Source organism: Anastrepha ludens, chromosome 6 (assembly GCF_028408465.1).
Source record: "Anastrepha ludens isolate Willacy chromosome 6, idAnaLude1.1, whole genome shotgun sequence".
Lineage (NCBI taxonomy): Eukaryota > Metazoa > Arthropoda > Insecta > Diptera > Tephritidae > Anastrepha > Anastrepha ludens.
Window position 1 is genome coordinate 55,687,021 of NC_071502.1, and position 14,544 is coordinate 55,701,564.

At 34.9% G+C, this 14,544-nt stretch overlaps 1 protein-coding gene across 1 annotated transcript in view; it reads right to left on the reverse strand.

The window, feature by feature from the left end:
* LOC128866159 (myotubularin-related protein 14) overlaps positions 1–13,430 on the reverse strand; it is a 33,970-nt gene extending 20,540 nt beyond the window's left edge. Inside the window, exon 1 of the mRNA XM_054106680.1 lies at positions 13,106–13,430. Coding sequence (XP_053962655.1) covers positions 13,106–13,195 — 90 coding nt within the window. The 5' untranslated portion in view covers positions 13,196–13,430. The remainder of the gene's footprint in view (positions 1–13,105) is intronic.
* Between the last annotated feature and the right edge of the window lie 1,114 nt (positions 13,431–14,544).

Consider the following 14,544-nt stretch of genomic DNA (forward strand, 5'->3'; position numbering starts at 1 on the left):
AACAAAATGATGTATATATGTACATACATAAATAGTTCTTTATGTATAAAAATTGCGCGCATTTCATAGCAGAAACAGGCGTGTTTCAAAGCATGCTCGAGTAGAGGCGTGGGTGAGTTTGTAGAACAGTTACAGTGACACGTCACGTATTACGTATTCTGCCAGCCATATATCCGCAACCCGATGCATTCATTCAAACAGGTGGAATCGAAGAAAATGAAAACACAATGGTTGCAATTCATTTCTTCGTACACAATGCACAAACCTACATACATATTATGTAAATAAATACATTGTGCACGAGCTGTTCAGCTTTGCTAAACTAGACCAGAGAAATGCATACATACATACATATCATATGTATATATAGTATTCAGCGGAGCAAAACAAAGAAAATACATACATACATACATATGGCATTCCTTCGCCAAGAAGAAATTATAATCGATATACTCATGGATACATACATATATACGTACATGTCTGTAAATACAAGTATTTTTCACATATGCACTGTATATATAATATTTGTACATTTGTTTATAGGAGTTTTGAAACTTTATCAACAATTAAATGAAACCGCAGTATCGTCAACTCTCTAACCGCATAACCAGCAACAGTGCTGGCCGATTATTTTTAACTCCAACAATTCTGATAAGCACCGGCGAATATAAGTATGAAGTTGCGGACATGAAAGTGGTACGTTGGAGAGAATGCAGAAGGTAGTGAATTTGAAAGTATCAGCTGATTTGCTGACGAAATATATGGGTATTTGTTTTCATTATTTATTATTATTATTATTTGTCGTTTTTCTTCTTTAGTCGATTAGTCACGTTATAGCCATAAAAACTCTCCCGGATGTCGTACATTATCATTCTTAATATTTTGGAGTTACCTCAATCGGAATGTTCGCAAAAATGGTTCAAACGCATACAAAGTGTATTTATCTTCAAGTAGAATATTTTGAGACACAATTTTGCCATTTTTGATTATAAATATTTATTTTTACTTGTCTACCTTAAAACGTGAGTAGCAATCCTTCTTACTTACATGTTCTATTGGAAGTCTAATATGCCACAAATTAGCACATTTCTACCCTAGTTAAAAATATACAGGTTATTTATAGCAAACCATATTTTAATAGCTTACTCTTCCACAGAGCTACTTGCTAAAATATATAATATTTAAACATCCAAAAAGTAATGCAGTAAGTACTGTAATTTCCTGCAATACACATTTGTATGACCACAACTGTATAAACAAATTTAGCTTAGCAACAAAAATAATTGAACAGAGCAAAAGCGAATATTGAACATACATACATACATGCATATGTTATATTATTTACCTAAACTATGTGTTCCTATGGAATTACAATTATAAAAGAAAGACTACAATAAATGCAATGGGAGTAACAGAGTTACAGCTTATGAAGAAAGCTTTTAATTGTTCCTTTACATTTAATTGTAAATATTTAACTTAAATTTTTTTTTTTAATTCTTATAGCTCATTAGATTCAATTTAGAATCAATTTATACATATAAGCAATAAAAAATAAGTAAAGTAAAAATTCAAAATAAAATATAAAAAAGCGTTTGGTGCTAAAATGTGAATATCCATTCCTTGCTTGTCTTCATTAAAAATAAAAAAGAAGAAAGCTTTTAATTGTTCCTTTACATTTAATTGTAAATATTTAACTAAAATTTTTTTCTTAATTCTTATAGCTCATTAGAATCAATTTATACATATAAGCAATAAAAAATAAGTAAAGTAAAAATTCAAAATAAAATATAAAAAAGCGTTTGGTGCTAAAATGTGAATACCCATTCCTTACTTGCCTTCATTAAAAATAAAAAAGGGCTATAAAGGTATATACACTTTTTTTTTACCAACTGTAATGAACGCCCGTGTACTTGTGTGAATGTTTATAAGCAAATTTATTTATACGTATGGATGTCGTTGTGTTACGTTGCAAAAAAATTGCTGTCCTTGAGCAGTGAAAGTGAAAGTATGTATGTATGTACCTACGTACCTACATATGTAGGTATCTATAAACCGCTAATTAGAATAGAATTAATGCTGCTAAGAGAAAGATAAACCACGCAATATACAGCTCCCCTAAAGAGTTTGGGCAGTGCTAATAGAGTGCAGATCATCCTTCATGAATCTGCGTGTTTCCGGTAGTGTCGTTCCAACTGTGATAGGTGCCACGTGGTCGTCAAAGAATGCAGCTTCTCTTGTTTTGCACACGTGTGTGTTATGTAGGCCCATTAGTCTAGGAAAGTAATCTTTTCAGTACCTTTTGAAATAAAGCAATGGAAAAGGTGCTCCTTTTGGAACTAAGGATAGACGAATAAAATTTTTCTCTTCTTAATTGGCACGATAACCGCTTACGCGATTATGGCCGAATTTACAAAGCGCGCCAGTCTTTTCTTTCTCGTGCTTACCGGCGCCAATTGGACACACCAAGTGAACCACCTGATCTTTCCAACGCAGAGGAGGTCTTCCATTTCCTCTACTACCACCAGCTGCTACCGCAACGAATACTTTCAGAGCCGGAGCATTTGTATCCATTCGGACGACATGACCCAGCCATCGTAGCCGCTGGATCTTTATTCGCTGCGCTATGTCTATGCCGTCGTAAAGCTCATACAGCTCATCGTTCCATCGCCTGCGATATTCGCCGTTGCCAACGTGCAAAGGTCCAAAAATCTTGCGCAGAATTTTTCTCTCAAGCACTTTAGGCGTCGCTTCATAGGATGTTGTCATCCTCCACGCTTCTGCGCCATACGTTAGGACAGGCATGATGAGAGTCCTGTAGAGTGTTAGATGTGTTCGTCGAGAGAGGACTTTACTACTCAATTGCCTACTTAGTCCAAAGTAGCGCTTGTTGGGAAGAGAGATTCTACGTTGGATTTCAAGGGTGACATTGTTATCAGTGTTAATGCTGGTTCCTAAGTATACGAAGTCTTTTGCAACCTCAAAAATTATAACTGTCAACAGTGACGTGGGTGCCGATACGCGAGAACGCCGACTGTTTGTTTGATGACAGGAGGTACTTCGTTTTGTCCTCGTTCACCACCAGACCCATTCGCTTTGCTTCTTTATCCAGTTTGGGGAAGGCAGAACTAATCAATATCAATATCATCGACATACGCCAACAATTGTAGGCTCTTATAAAATATTGTGCCTGAGCGATTAAGTTCTGCGACTCGTACGATGCTCTCCAACATCAGATTAAAGAAGTCACACGACAGCGAGTCACCCTGTCAGAAACCTCGTTTGGTGTCAAACGGATCGGAGAGGTCCTTCTCAATTTTGACAGCGCTGCTGGTGTTGAGCAACGTCATCTTGCATAGCCGTATTCGTTTTGCGGGGATACCAAATTCAGACATGGCGGATTACAGGAAACTTCTTTTCGTACTGTCGAAGGCAGCTTTGAAGTCGACGAAAATATGGTGTGTGTCGATTCTCCTTTCATGGGTCTTTTCCAAGATTTGGCGTATTGTGAATATTTGGTCGATGGTAGACTTTCCAGGTCTAAAGCCAACCGAATCAAATTAGGGCATTAAAAATAGTTTTGTGCGAAACTTTTAAGTTATATCATACATAACACAGAAGTGAATTTTTCGAGTTTTTTGCGCTCAATAAATGAAATTGGTAGATTCAGCCTCATGTCACCTGAGAGTGAAATTGGGACGTTAATCCTAGGAAAAACTATAGCCTAGAGACAAGATCTTGCATGGCAGCTGATTTCCTTGGTTTTTGCTCATGTAAAGAAGCTAGCCTTTTCAGCCGTCTGCAACATTACTTACGTATATGCAAATGTTAAATACCGAAAGTGAGATTTTTTCGAGAAATGAAAACGCCATTAACCACCAACTTTTCATTGGCTATTCATTTTTAAAGCTTTATCTGAGCCTTATCGGGTGAAAAATATACCCTTGTATGTACTTATACATATATGTACATATGTATAGTATAAACATTTCAATCATAAGCAGCGTATGTAGTACGTTATTTTTAATCATGCAACGAATATTAAAGTGAAAAGGTAAAAATCGCAACCGATAAAGATGCAGCGAAATGTTTGAATATTTTAATTATCTGCATAATTACAAACACACACATATTTATTAAGCACATATCGTCCCCTTAGTATTAAAATAGCCTATAAATTTTTTGATGTTTTGAGAAAATGAATTTCAAACTTTTTGTCGAATGTAGCTCTCACTCAAATCTCGTTATGTCTGTAAATATTTATTATTTTTTGACTGACGTTTTGACCCACTTTGTGGAACTAGAATTTGATAAAATTTTGACCACATATAAAATCGACGATGGAGAATCCAAAAATTCAATAAAAAAATAATAGCCTATGAGCACATAGGCTATTGTTATACTAAGGGGACGATATGTAAGTATGTCACAGTGGGAAAAAATATTCAAGTTATTAACATAAAATTCTTTTTCATAAAATTAATAAATATTAAATACTTGAGTCAATGCAAAAGAATTCTGGGTGACCACCTGTTCACTAGACAGGGCTAGTTAACTGTGTCGGCTGCCCTTGGTCGGGGAAAACCCGAGTCATTCCGGTAACGCAGAACCGGCTGCCATGGGTGGGTGACCACCTAACAACGGATGGTACGATAAATTCCTTGGACTTAAGGTACATGCTAAAGTTCCTCTCGGAATTAGGTTTAAAGGAGAAGTAGTCTTAACTAGAAATATCTTCCCAGCTCAAAGGAAAATGGCAGAAAATAAAATGGTGCTCAAACCGGGAAAACCAGACGATGAAGTGAAACGTTTTTGATAAAGTTAAACGTTGAATGGTTGTTATTGAACGCAAAGAAATAGTTCCAATACATCGATTCGGGTTTAGGAAAAAGCATTCGACAATTGAGCCGGTCTATATAGACTCGTCGAAAAAATACAAACAGCGCTCAACCGAAAACTAATTTGGTTAGCAATTTTCCTGGACATATCACAAACTTCGACTCTAATACTCTTTAAAATAAAAAAAAATTACAGCTAAATGCTTATTTGCTCTTTAAATCGTATCTAAACCAACGATTTTATTGAAATTACGAAAACTAATGTCCAACAAATTAAAGCTGGGGTCCTATAAGGCAGCATATTAGGTCCAATCATGTACGTAATTTTTACACGCGATCATCCAACCACAAATGGTATTCTAAGCGCTACTTTAGCCGATGACACTGCTATTAGGACGACAGCAACAGATTCAAAAGGAGCCAGATGGCTCCGAATCTGGCGCTTGAAAATGTACGAAAATAAATCTTCACATGTTACCTTTACCACAAGGACAACCACCTGCCCACAAATCCACTTAAACCTTACCTCAATCCCGCAATCTAATACCGCCAAATAGCTAAGCATTCATTTGGATGGCTTACGTGGAAAATTCAAATCTTTGCCAAAAGGAAAGTCCTAGGAATAACATTTCCAAACTTGTTTTTGCTTGTAAACCGAAAATCACCCGTCACAATGGGCACTAAGCTTATCCTCTATAAATATGTGCTCAAACTCGTTTGGGCTTATAGAATCCAACTGTGAATCCAAATTCAAACTTGGGCATTATGCAACGTTTTCAGTCCAAGACGCTATGCATCCTGGCGAACACTGCGTAGTACGTGACAAATGCCCAAATTCATCGGGACTTACTATTTTTTTTAATAAAAGAGAAAATAAAAAATTTATTTAATAAATAAATAAATAAAAAAATTAAACGCATCCAAATGAATTGGCTTCTACTCCCATTGCGTGTATTTTTATCATTGAAAAGGAAATCGCTGATGCAGCTCATTTGAAAGTTACCTACAAAACTTTAATTACTAGTAAGGTTAGTTCAGAGGAAATATACCTTTAATACTTAAATCAATTCAAATGTTTATAAAAGGTCCTCTATGAATTCTAAATATAGGCAGAATACATAATAAAGCTGGTCAAACTACTTATTAAGTAGGATATTCTGTATAGGTTTTGTTAGTAAATATTTAAAAATTCCAGCTTTATTTAAAAAAGCATTCAGTTCTTTAACCCCTTGCCGCGTTTTAACGAATCTGAATTGTGATGAAAATTTTGGCCCAAGCATGAATATGACGAGCCAGGCTCGTGAATAGATCGTCGAGCCAAACGTAAATATCACGAGCCGAGGTCGTGTACAGATAGTCGGGCCAAACATAAACATCACGAGCCTGGGTCGTGATTGAATGTTAGTTTCTACCTGTATGCCACCAGAGTTAGTCACGAGATTCATAATTACTGTTTCAAAGTAATTTATATTGTATTATTCTGATCTGTTTACCACGCGTTGACACGAGTTTCGTCATTTAGGGGTTAAATTAATATTAATATTTTGTCTCTAGCATTTTTTTTTCAGATAATTGTCCATATATATATGTAGATATGTATGAACTTATCTGTAATATACGAGTATAGCTAAGTCTTACACAAGGAATCTTTTATATTTGTGGAATTCATGTCAAATTATGCGACATAATCAATTAAAATATTCGCCAGTTAATGCAATAAATTAAAAAAAAAGAAAACATAAACAAATTTAAGTATTAAAATTAAATGCTTGCTGAGCACAGCAAGCGCCATTGATAACCTTCGGCCTATTCGCTCAAGCGGAGCTGCAGGGAAAGTATTTTACTGGAGTTAAGCGCTTAAATATGCAAATCTATATTTAGTAGATTTTATAGGTAAATACATATGTGTACATTTCATATAAAAATCTCTGCTCGCCAAGCAAAAAATTTTTGTATAAAAGCAACAAAAATTTAGCGGTGATCAGGTACTTTGCCTATAGGCCTTTTCTATTCGCCACTTCCCCGCTCTCTCTACGCTCGATTAACTTAACGAAAAATTTGCATGCGAAAGCAACAACAAAACTACCGAGCAAGATTCGCCGCTAGCGAGTATGACTATATCTAACTCATTACACTGGTATAACTCACTGTCGTACCAACACATGTAATTTAAGGCAGCTCTATTTTCACATTGCCAACATATGTTCATTTATACCAGTTGCTTCACTTATTTGCCACGAAAAGAAGAGGCCTTACATCCGCTTAGCTCACAAGCGATATGCTTAGGTCAGTGCTTCCTAGTATAAGTAGAGATATTTTTCTATTACATTTTGCATACGTTAGGACCGATGCTTTGAAAAGCAGTGGAATTACACAACAGTTTGAACGATATATGAGCGTCATAACAGTTTGTCAAAATAAAAATAACGCAGTGCGGCATTCTTGTTTTATTCATTGCTCCCTAGGTGGTTGGTGAATCGAAAGCAGCTAATATAAATATATACATAAATAGGTATGTATTTTCAAATTCACAGATTCGACAAATTTTCAGTAAAATTTCAAACTTTTAATCAGAATTTAGGAGAAGAATCTAAATACGCCGTTTTACAGCCCATTAAAATTTAATACAATAAAGTGCAAGTTTGAGGTTGCTAAAAAAATGCCACTGATTTTTGATAATTTTTTTCCTCGACAGTGTTGTCCATTTTTCCATATCACCAAAAATGTCGTATGCTTGTAAAAAGCTACGAGAATTTTGATCCACCTCAATTTACTATACTACCACTTTTATTATACTAAAATTTAATGAGCTATAACTCTGTGTGCCCAAATGTATTTTAATTCAAACAAAGTTTAGAAAATTGATATTTGCGATATTTGTTGTAGATTGAGTTGCATACATATGTACATATATGTTTTATAAACAATTAAGGAAAATTAAAAAAAAAAAAAGTAGTAATAACTGGTCGAAGTATCGCCCAAGTGTATGTACGCAAGTATTTGTCTATAAAAACATATGCATATGACGACAGCAAATGATGAAACAATTAACGGGCGCCATAATGCGGAATTTTACATCTGCTGAGCTAGCAACCTGTGAACACATTTTTGTGCAAGCAAAAAAACAAAAATAAAGCAAGCTCCCATTCTCTTATCTACAATGCATTCTAAACATGTGCTTTTCTCGTATATATGTATGTAAATACACATGTACACATATAATGACCCTTTCCATTAAACACATGTGTGCCCATATATAATACATGTATATGATTTTTAACTCGGGCTGGGGATAGTTTAATAACTATCCACTAACAAATTCTTGTGTTGTGTGTGTTTGTTCTTTTAAGTACTTATACACATACATATGTACATAGGGGCGTAGAGTAAACTACTAAGCGTGATAAGAGGTGATAGGACTGATACCGAGTTACATGATTAACCTTATACGCTAATAATTTTGCCGCCGAACTTCAATCTCGTTCTACTGCACCATTTTTGCACCTCAGTCGCACATATAACCCAACAAGCCCATTTTATTAAATTTGTATTAGTTGTTACAAATATCGGTATACTAGATAGGAGTAGGTATTCAATATAGCATATAATATAATAAGTGTATTCTTTTTTTGGCCGCCGTAGCCGAATGGGAGGGTGCGTGACTACCATTCGGAATTCACAGAGATAACCTCGGTTCCAATCTCGGTGAAACACCAAAATTAAGAAAAAACATTTTTCTAAAGCGGTCGCCCCTCGGCAGGCAATGTCAAACCTCCGAGTGTATTTCTGCCATGAAAAAGCTCCTCATAAAAATATCTGCCGTTTGGAGTCGGTTTTAAACTGTAGGTCCCTCCATTTGTGGAACAACATCAAAACGCACACCACAAATAGGAGGAGGAGCTCGGCCAAACACCCAAAAAGGGTGTACGCGCCAATTATGTATATATATGTATATAGCTAGAATGTTTGTGAGACTTGCAAAGGTAACCCAGGTTAATTTTAAAATGATCCTTATACTAAACTAAAAAACTGCAAAATTTGTTTCAATAATTATATTTCTATGAGTACATATGTATGTCATACATTTTTCTTAAAACTGGACGAAACATAACTCACACAAAAGTTTATTTATTTATTTGAAAACCAAGCTGCACTTTCTAAATATACATATGTACATACACATATTAGAAAAAGTCTGCGTTCACCTATGCAAATATTCTTTGCATTAGAAAAAGTTCAAAACAATAAATATTTCAGAAATTTTTTTTAATGAGTTTTATTAAGTTCACTTAAACGTAACTATCACACATATTTCGCTACCAATAACAAAATCACATAAAATTAAAAAGGCCATTCAAACTAAACGGAAAAAGTTTGCGTTCACTTCAATAATAATAAAATAAAAGGCTTAAGATCATAGAAATGTTTTAAAATTAATAGCTAGTTGGATATCCCCGGCTTTTTATGACTTCTAGGAGGCGTCTTTTCATTGATCCAACTAGGTTGGCTGTTATTTCTGGACTTATGGGTACCCATTCCTCTTTAAGCGCGTTCTTAAGCATTTCCTTGCTAGTTATTGTACGCTCTCGTATTTTTTTTTTTCTAGAACGTCCCATAAGTGCTCAATGGGGTTAAGGTCAGGTGATTGTGGGGGTGTGCGAAGTTGTTTTGGAACATTATACAACAACCACAACCTAGCAATCTCTGCTGTGTGTTTCGGGTCGTTGTCCTGTTGGAAAACAAATCTTTCACCGAGTCCCAGTTTGATTGCACTTTCTCACAAATTCGTTTTTAAAATATCGAGATAATCATGTCTGTTCATTATCGACTCAAAAAACTGCATATTTCCAACGCCCGAACTAGCCATACACCCCCATATCATGGCACCTCCTCCCCCATGCTTTACCGTAGGTATCAGATTTTGCTTTCCAAGTGCCGTTCCGTTTTTCCTCCAAATAATTTTACGACTTTTTATCCCGAAAATGCAAAACTTGCCCTCCTCTGAAAAAATCACACTATTCCAAAACTCAGGTGGCTTGTTTACGTATTCCTTGGCGAAAGCCATCCGCTTAAGTCGATTTACTCGCGATATGAAGGGTTTTTTCGGGCCACTCTGCCGTGAAATCCGATTCTTTTTCGAATTTTTCTTACTGTATCTGGATGTACTTTCTTTTGGTATTTTACTTCTATGTCTTTTGAAATTCGGCTTGCTGTTAGTCGTGGATTAGAATTCACAAGAATAGTTATGTTGCGTTCTTCTCTTTCCGTCGATTTTTTTGGACGCCCAGAACGAGGCTTAGACTCCAAACAATTCGTTTGCTTGAAGTTGTTTATCACTCTTTGGACCGAGGAGTATTGCCTCCCAGCAATTTTCGCGATTTCCCGATTGCTCATACTATTTTGCCACAAGCTTACAATGATTTTTCTTTCACCAATATCTATTTCTTTTCGCCTTTGGTCCATAGTAACAAAAAATGTATTTCTAATATCAATTTTTCCCTCTTTAGATTTGTTCTTAACCGCGTCAACTACATGAATGATTTAAAATTTAATTTAACGTAATTGCCATGCAAATAATCGTCACTATTCGAAATGAACGCACACTTTTTCTGCTTAGCCTATTTAAGTAGCTGTACTACAATCCCGTTATCTGAACACGACGCAGCTCAAACTCCAAAAAATTTTGTTCATAACCTCTATGAATAATTTTCTTTGAAATAAGTGAAAAGAAATAACTGAGAGTTTTAAGATAAACACGTTAAATTATTTTAATACTTTATAACAGTGGGTGAACGCAGACTTTTTCTACCATGTGTATATACTAGTCAAAAAGCCCATCTAACGACGAAATCAAACCATTTTGCGGAAAAAATTCTACCAAAAATTATTGAATAGGTACGCTTTTAATAAAATCCCATATGAAATTTCGAATTTTGGCAAGGAAAACACTCATAAAAAACTGCGCACTTGCCGCGTAAAGCTCAATATGATAAGAGCATTGTAATTTTTCAATGCATATTTTCAGGCGGGATGGTTGGAAAAGCAATGGAATTATATAACAGTTTGAGCGTTATGTGGTGAGGAATTAAGAGCTTTTATGAGGATCTTTTTCCTAGCAGAAATACTTTCGGAATTTGCCATGGCCTTCATGCCCGCTGTGGATTTCGAAACCTGGCTCTACCGAATGGTAGTCACGTACAAATACATCCGGCTACGGGGACGAATTGTTATTAATTAGTATTAACAATTTAATACATATTTTTTGAATAAGTAATACAAAAAATTTTCAATAAGAAGTTTAGTTTCTTTAGCTTTGAGGTAAAAAAAAGAAACAAAACCAAAACTTTTTGTTGAAAATTGTAGTAGAAACTTCTCCGGCGAAGGAGCACTTCCTGTTAGAAACCGTCACTTCTTTAAATTATTTTTAAAAAAGAGGTTGTATGTAAAGTCGGTTTACTGACGATAGTTTAACGTGACAACGTCATAAGAAAATATTGATGGAATGGTTGCAATTTTCAAAACAAAATTTTAATTTTATTTGTTTGATAGATATTTTGTATGGATATAGAGAATGAGGTAACATTAACATAACATAATATACTTTAACATAACATAACATAACATGCTGTTCAAGCAAGGTAACGACGCATGAGCAAGATAACGACGCATTTTTTGGTGCGTGCAGCCGGCTACATAGAATTATTAGACGTTATCACGTCAAAAAATAATAATAACATTAAAACAACAGGTATTATTAACAAACTTGGTTTTATTTTAAATTCTTCAAGTGAATCAAATTAATAATAATCAATAAGAAGGCATATGCAAATACAAATACGTAAATTTATATATGTACATATGCGCATATACATACATATATACGCTCACTTAAGTAGGAGAGAGCAAGATGTCGAACGTTGCCGTTCGTTTGCTTTGTTTGCTTTGTCGTTCGTTCCGCGCTTTCGCTTGCAGTTCATTCAATGCAATGAGCAAGGTAACGACAAATGAGCAAGGTAACGGCAATGAGTAAGGTAACGACATATGAGCAAGGTAACACTAATGAACAAGGTAACGACACATTTTTTCGTGCGTGCAGCCTGTTAAATCGAATTATAAGACGTTATCACGTCAAAATATTATATGTATGTGTATATGTAATAATGAGACCTACATAAGTATGTACGCACAAGGTGGCGCAAATTTAGTCATCCACTTTTTATCCTTTGAATAACTTGTCTTTATTATTATTTTCACGCTTCCGCGCTTCATTGGTTATCTGTACTCCAGTACTCCAGCTCCACTATACTGTCTAATTCACAAGTGTCAAATATGATTGACGTATGACGCCAGTTGTAAAAATTATATTCAGTTTTATATATTATATTAATTTTGCGTCACCTTGTATAAACAATTTTTTCATTACTTTCATTCTCTTCTCCTTTTTAAAACTCTTGAAATCAGATTACTTTTCGACACTAGCGTTGTTTAAAATCTGAGACCTTTTTGGTCTACAAGTGGGGTTGTTGTAGCAATATACATTTTTGCAGAAGGCTGCAGGAAAGACAATCCGGAATTATATATAATTTAGACGACCCCAACTGTCTAAGATATAGATACGGGTTTCTTTTTGGAGTTGAAAAAAAATGGTTGCAGATAAATTTATGATCTGTCTCGTACAGTTAACTACTGTAAAGGAAGTCAAAAGCATTAAACTTTCTGGTATGCCGTATGTATGTACATACATATTTCATAAGTAACGCATTTGCAAATTCCTACCATTTTTTATTTTGAGCATATTGAGCACTCTATTCTAAAGGTATTTTTATATAAACATAGTTGTAAATGCATGTACATATGTATGCACCTATATATATGTGCTTCTGCGATTTGCACCCTGAATGTGGGTTGTTTAGGTGGTGTAAGTGACGATTGCGACATAGCGGCGCCAACACGAACGTAAACGAAGTTTAATATGCCGGTCGCCGAACTTGAAACGAAACCGATATGTAAGGCAAAAAACGTGACTTAAATGCCGCATGTGTATATATACATGAAGTGGGTTTTACGCCTAAATACATGCCACGCTACTTTACTTTCGCATCAATGGACGTAGTGTTCCACCCTAGACATAATATAGTTCCTAGGTAAATAAATATGTATCAGTAAGTGCACTGCAAGTGGGCACATATGCTTAATAAACATTTATAACCTGAAAAGTGATAAATCAATGCCGCCTTAACCAACTAAACAAATAAATGCACACTCACTAATGATCCAGGCTCCATCGTGCTAGCATCGAATGCCTTCTTTGAGAAAACTTTTAGCAAGTCAATCAAATCCGATTCAGCGATTTCCATGTTAACTCTTCACTTTTCCTTCGCTGCATCTACCACTACTTGATCTTTTTTTTATTTTTTGCCTTTTTCTATATCAGGCTCAATTATAAATTTTAACACAAAATATGTCAGCAGTTGGATGCTAACTTAAAATATCTCAAATAAAATTTAGCTAATCTGAAGTGCGTCTGCGAGCAAAGACAATTCCACAATGATTGAAACTGACATACAGACTGTACTGTGTGGTATGCAAAATATTTTTTAATATTAGTTGCTACGCATTTATAACTGAAATATTTTACTGTTTTGTGTTGGCACCGTTAATTGATTTGTTTTTCTTTTTGAAAATATTCTTTTGTATATATAAATACATATTTATTTATACATGTACATAATTATGTATTTGTATTTCAACTTTTTTGTTGACGTAATTAGAAATAATTTATTTTATTTCGTCTTCCTATTCTTCACACATTCAACGTTGAGCAACGCTTTGGAAGACTAGCGTGTTTCTCAACTAGAGCGCTGAAAATTGCCACCTCGAGAAGGAAGGATTTTCTTGAACACTTTCGACCACGAGATTCACTGGCAATGTTACATTTTTATGAACAACTTACTGGCGCGATTATAATTATTCGAACTTTTTTTTCATAAAAACTTTTTGCGTTTTTGATTGAAAACGACGAGGGGTAAGCGTACTTTCGAACAAGTATTTCGTTGGCAAAAGCGAAAATATGAATGACTGCAAATAAAGGAGGGGAAACACAGCTAAAGATAATGCATAGGGGCGGCAATGTTGCGAATGTCATGTGTAAATATAAATTGTAAAAATGGAAGTAGTGCCATTCAAAAATTGGGAACAAACAGTGATGGTAACCAAATAACATAGAAAGGGAATTCAATCTTTTATTAGAGGTATTCGTTTAAACGATTAAATGCCTCATATTAATATCATCGTATCATATTGTAGTTTGAATGTTTTGCATTTATTCTCTTTTTCACGCGTCTTTTACCTAAGTGCTTTTTTCAGAGAACGTTAAGGTAATGTATACATATGCTGCTGCTTTTCTTTTACTTATCTGTTAGCAAACATTGAATTCAATACTTCCTACCAATTTGAAATGCCTCTGTGATAATGAGGAGAAATCTTGAAAGAAACTACTGCAAAGTAGCTTCCAACCAGCATTAGCAAATTCTCATTTTTATAAGATCTCTGGTCGTGATTGGTCTCCACTAATAAAGTTTTTAGATTTCATGCAGTGTTAATACCGGTAGTGCAATTTATTTTGACGCATAGGTGTATAAAAATCAAATAAAAAAAGTGAAACACTACCACTTTCCCTGCATATATAACCTCGTTGTGCATTCAA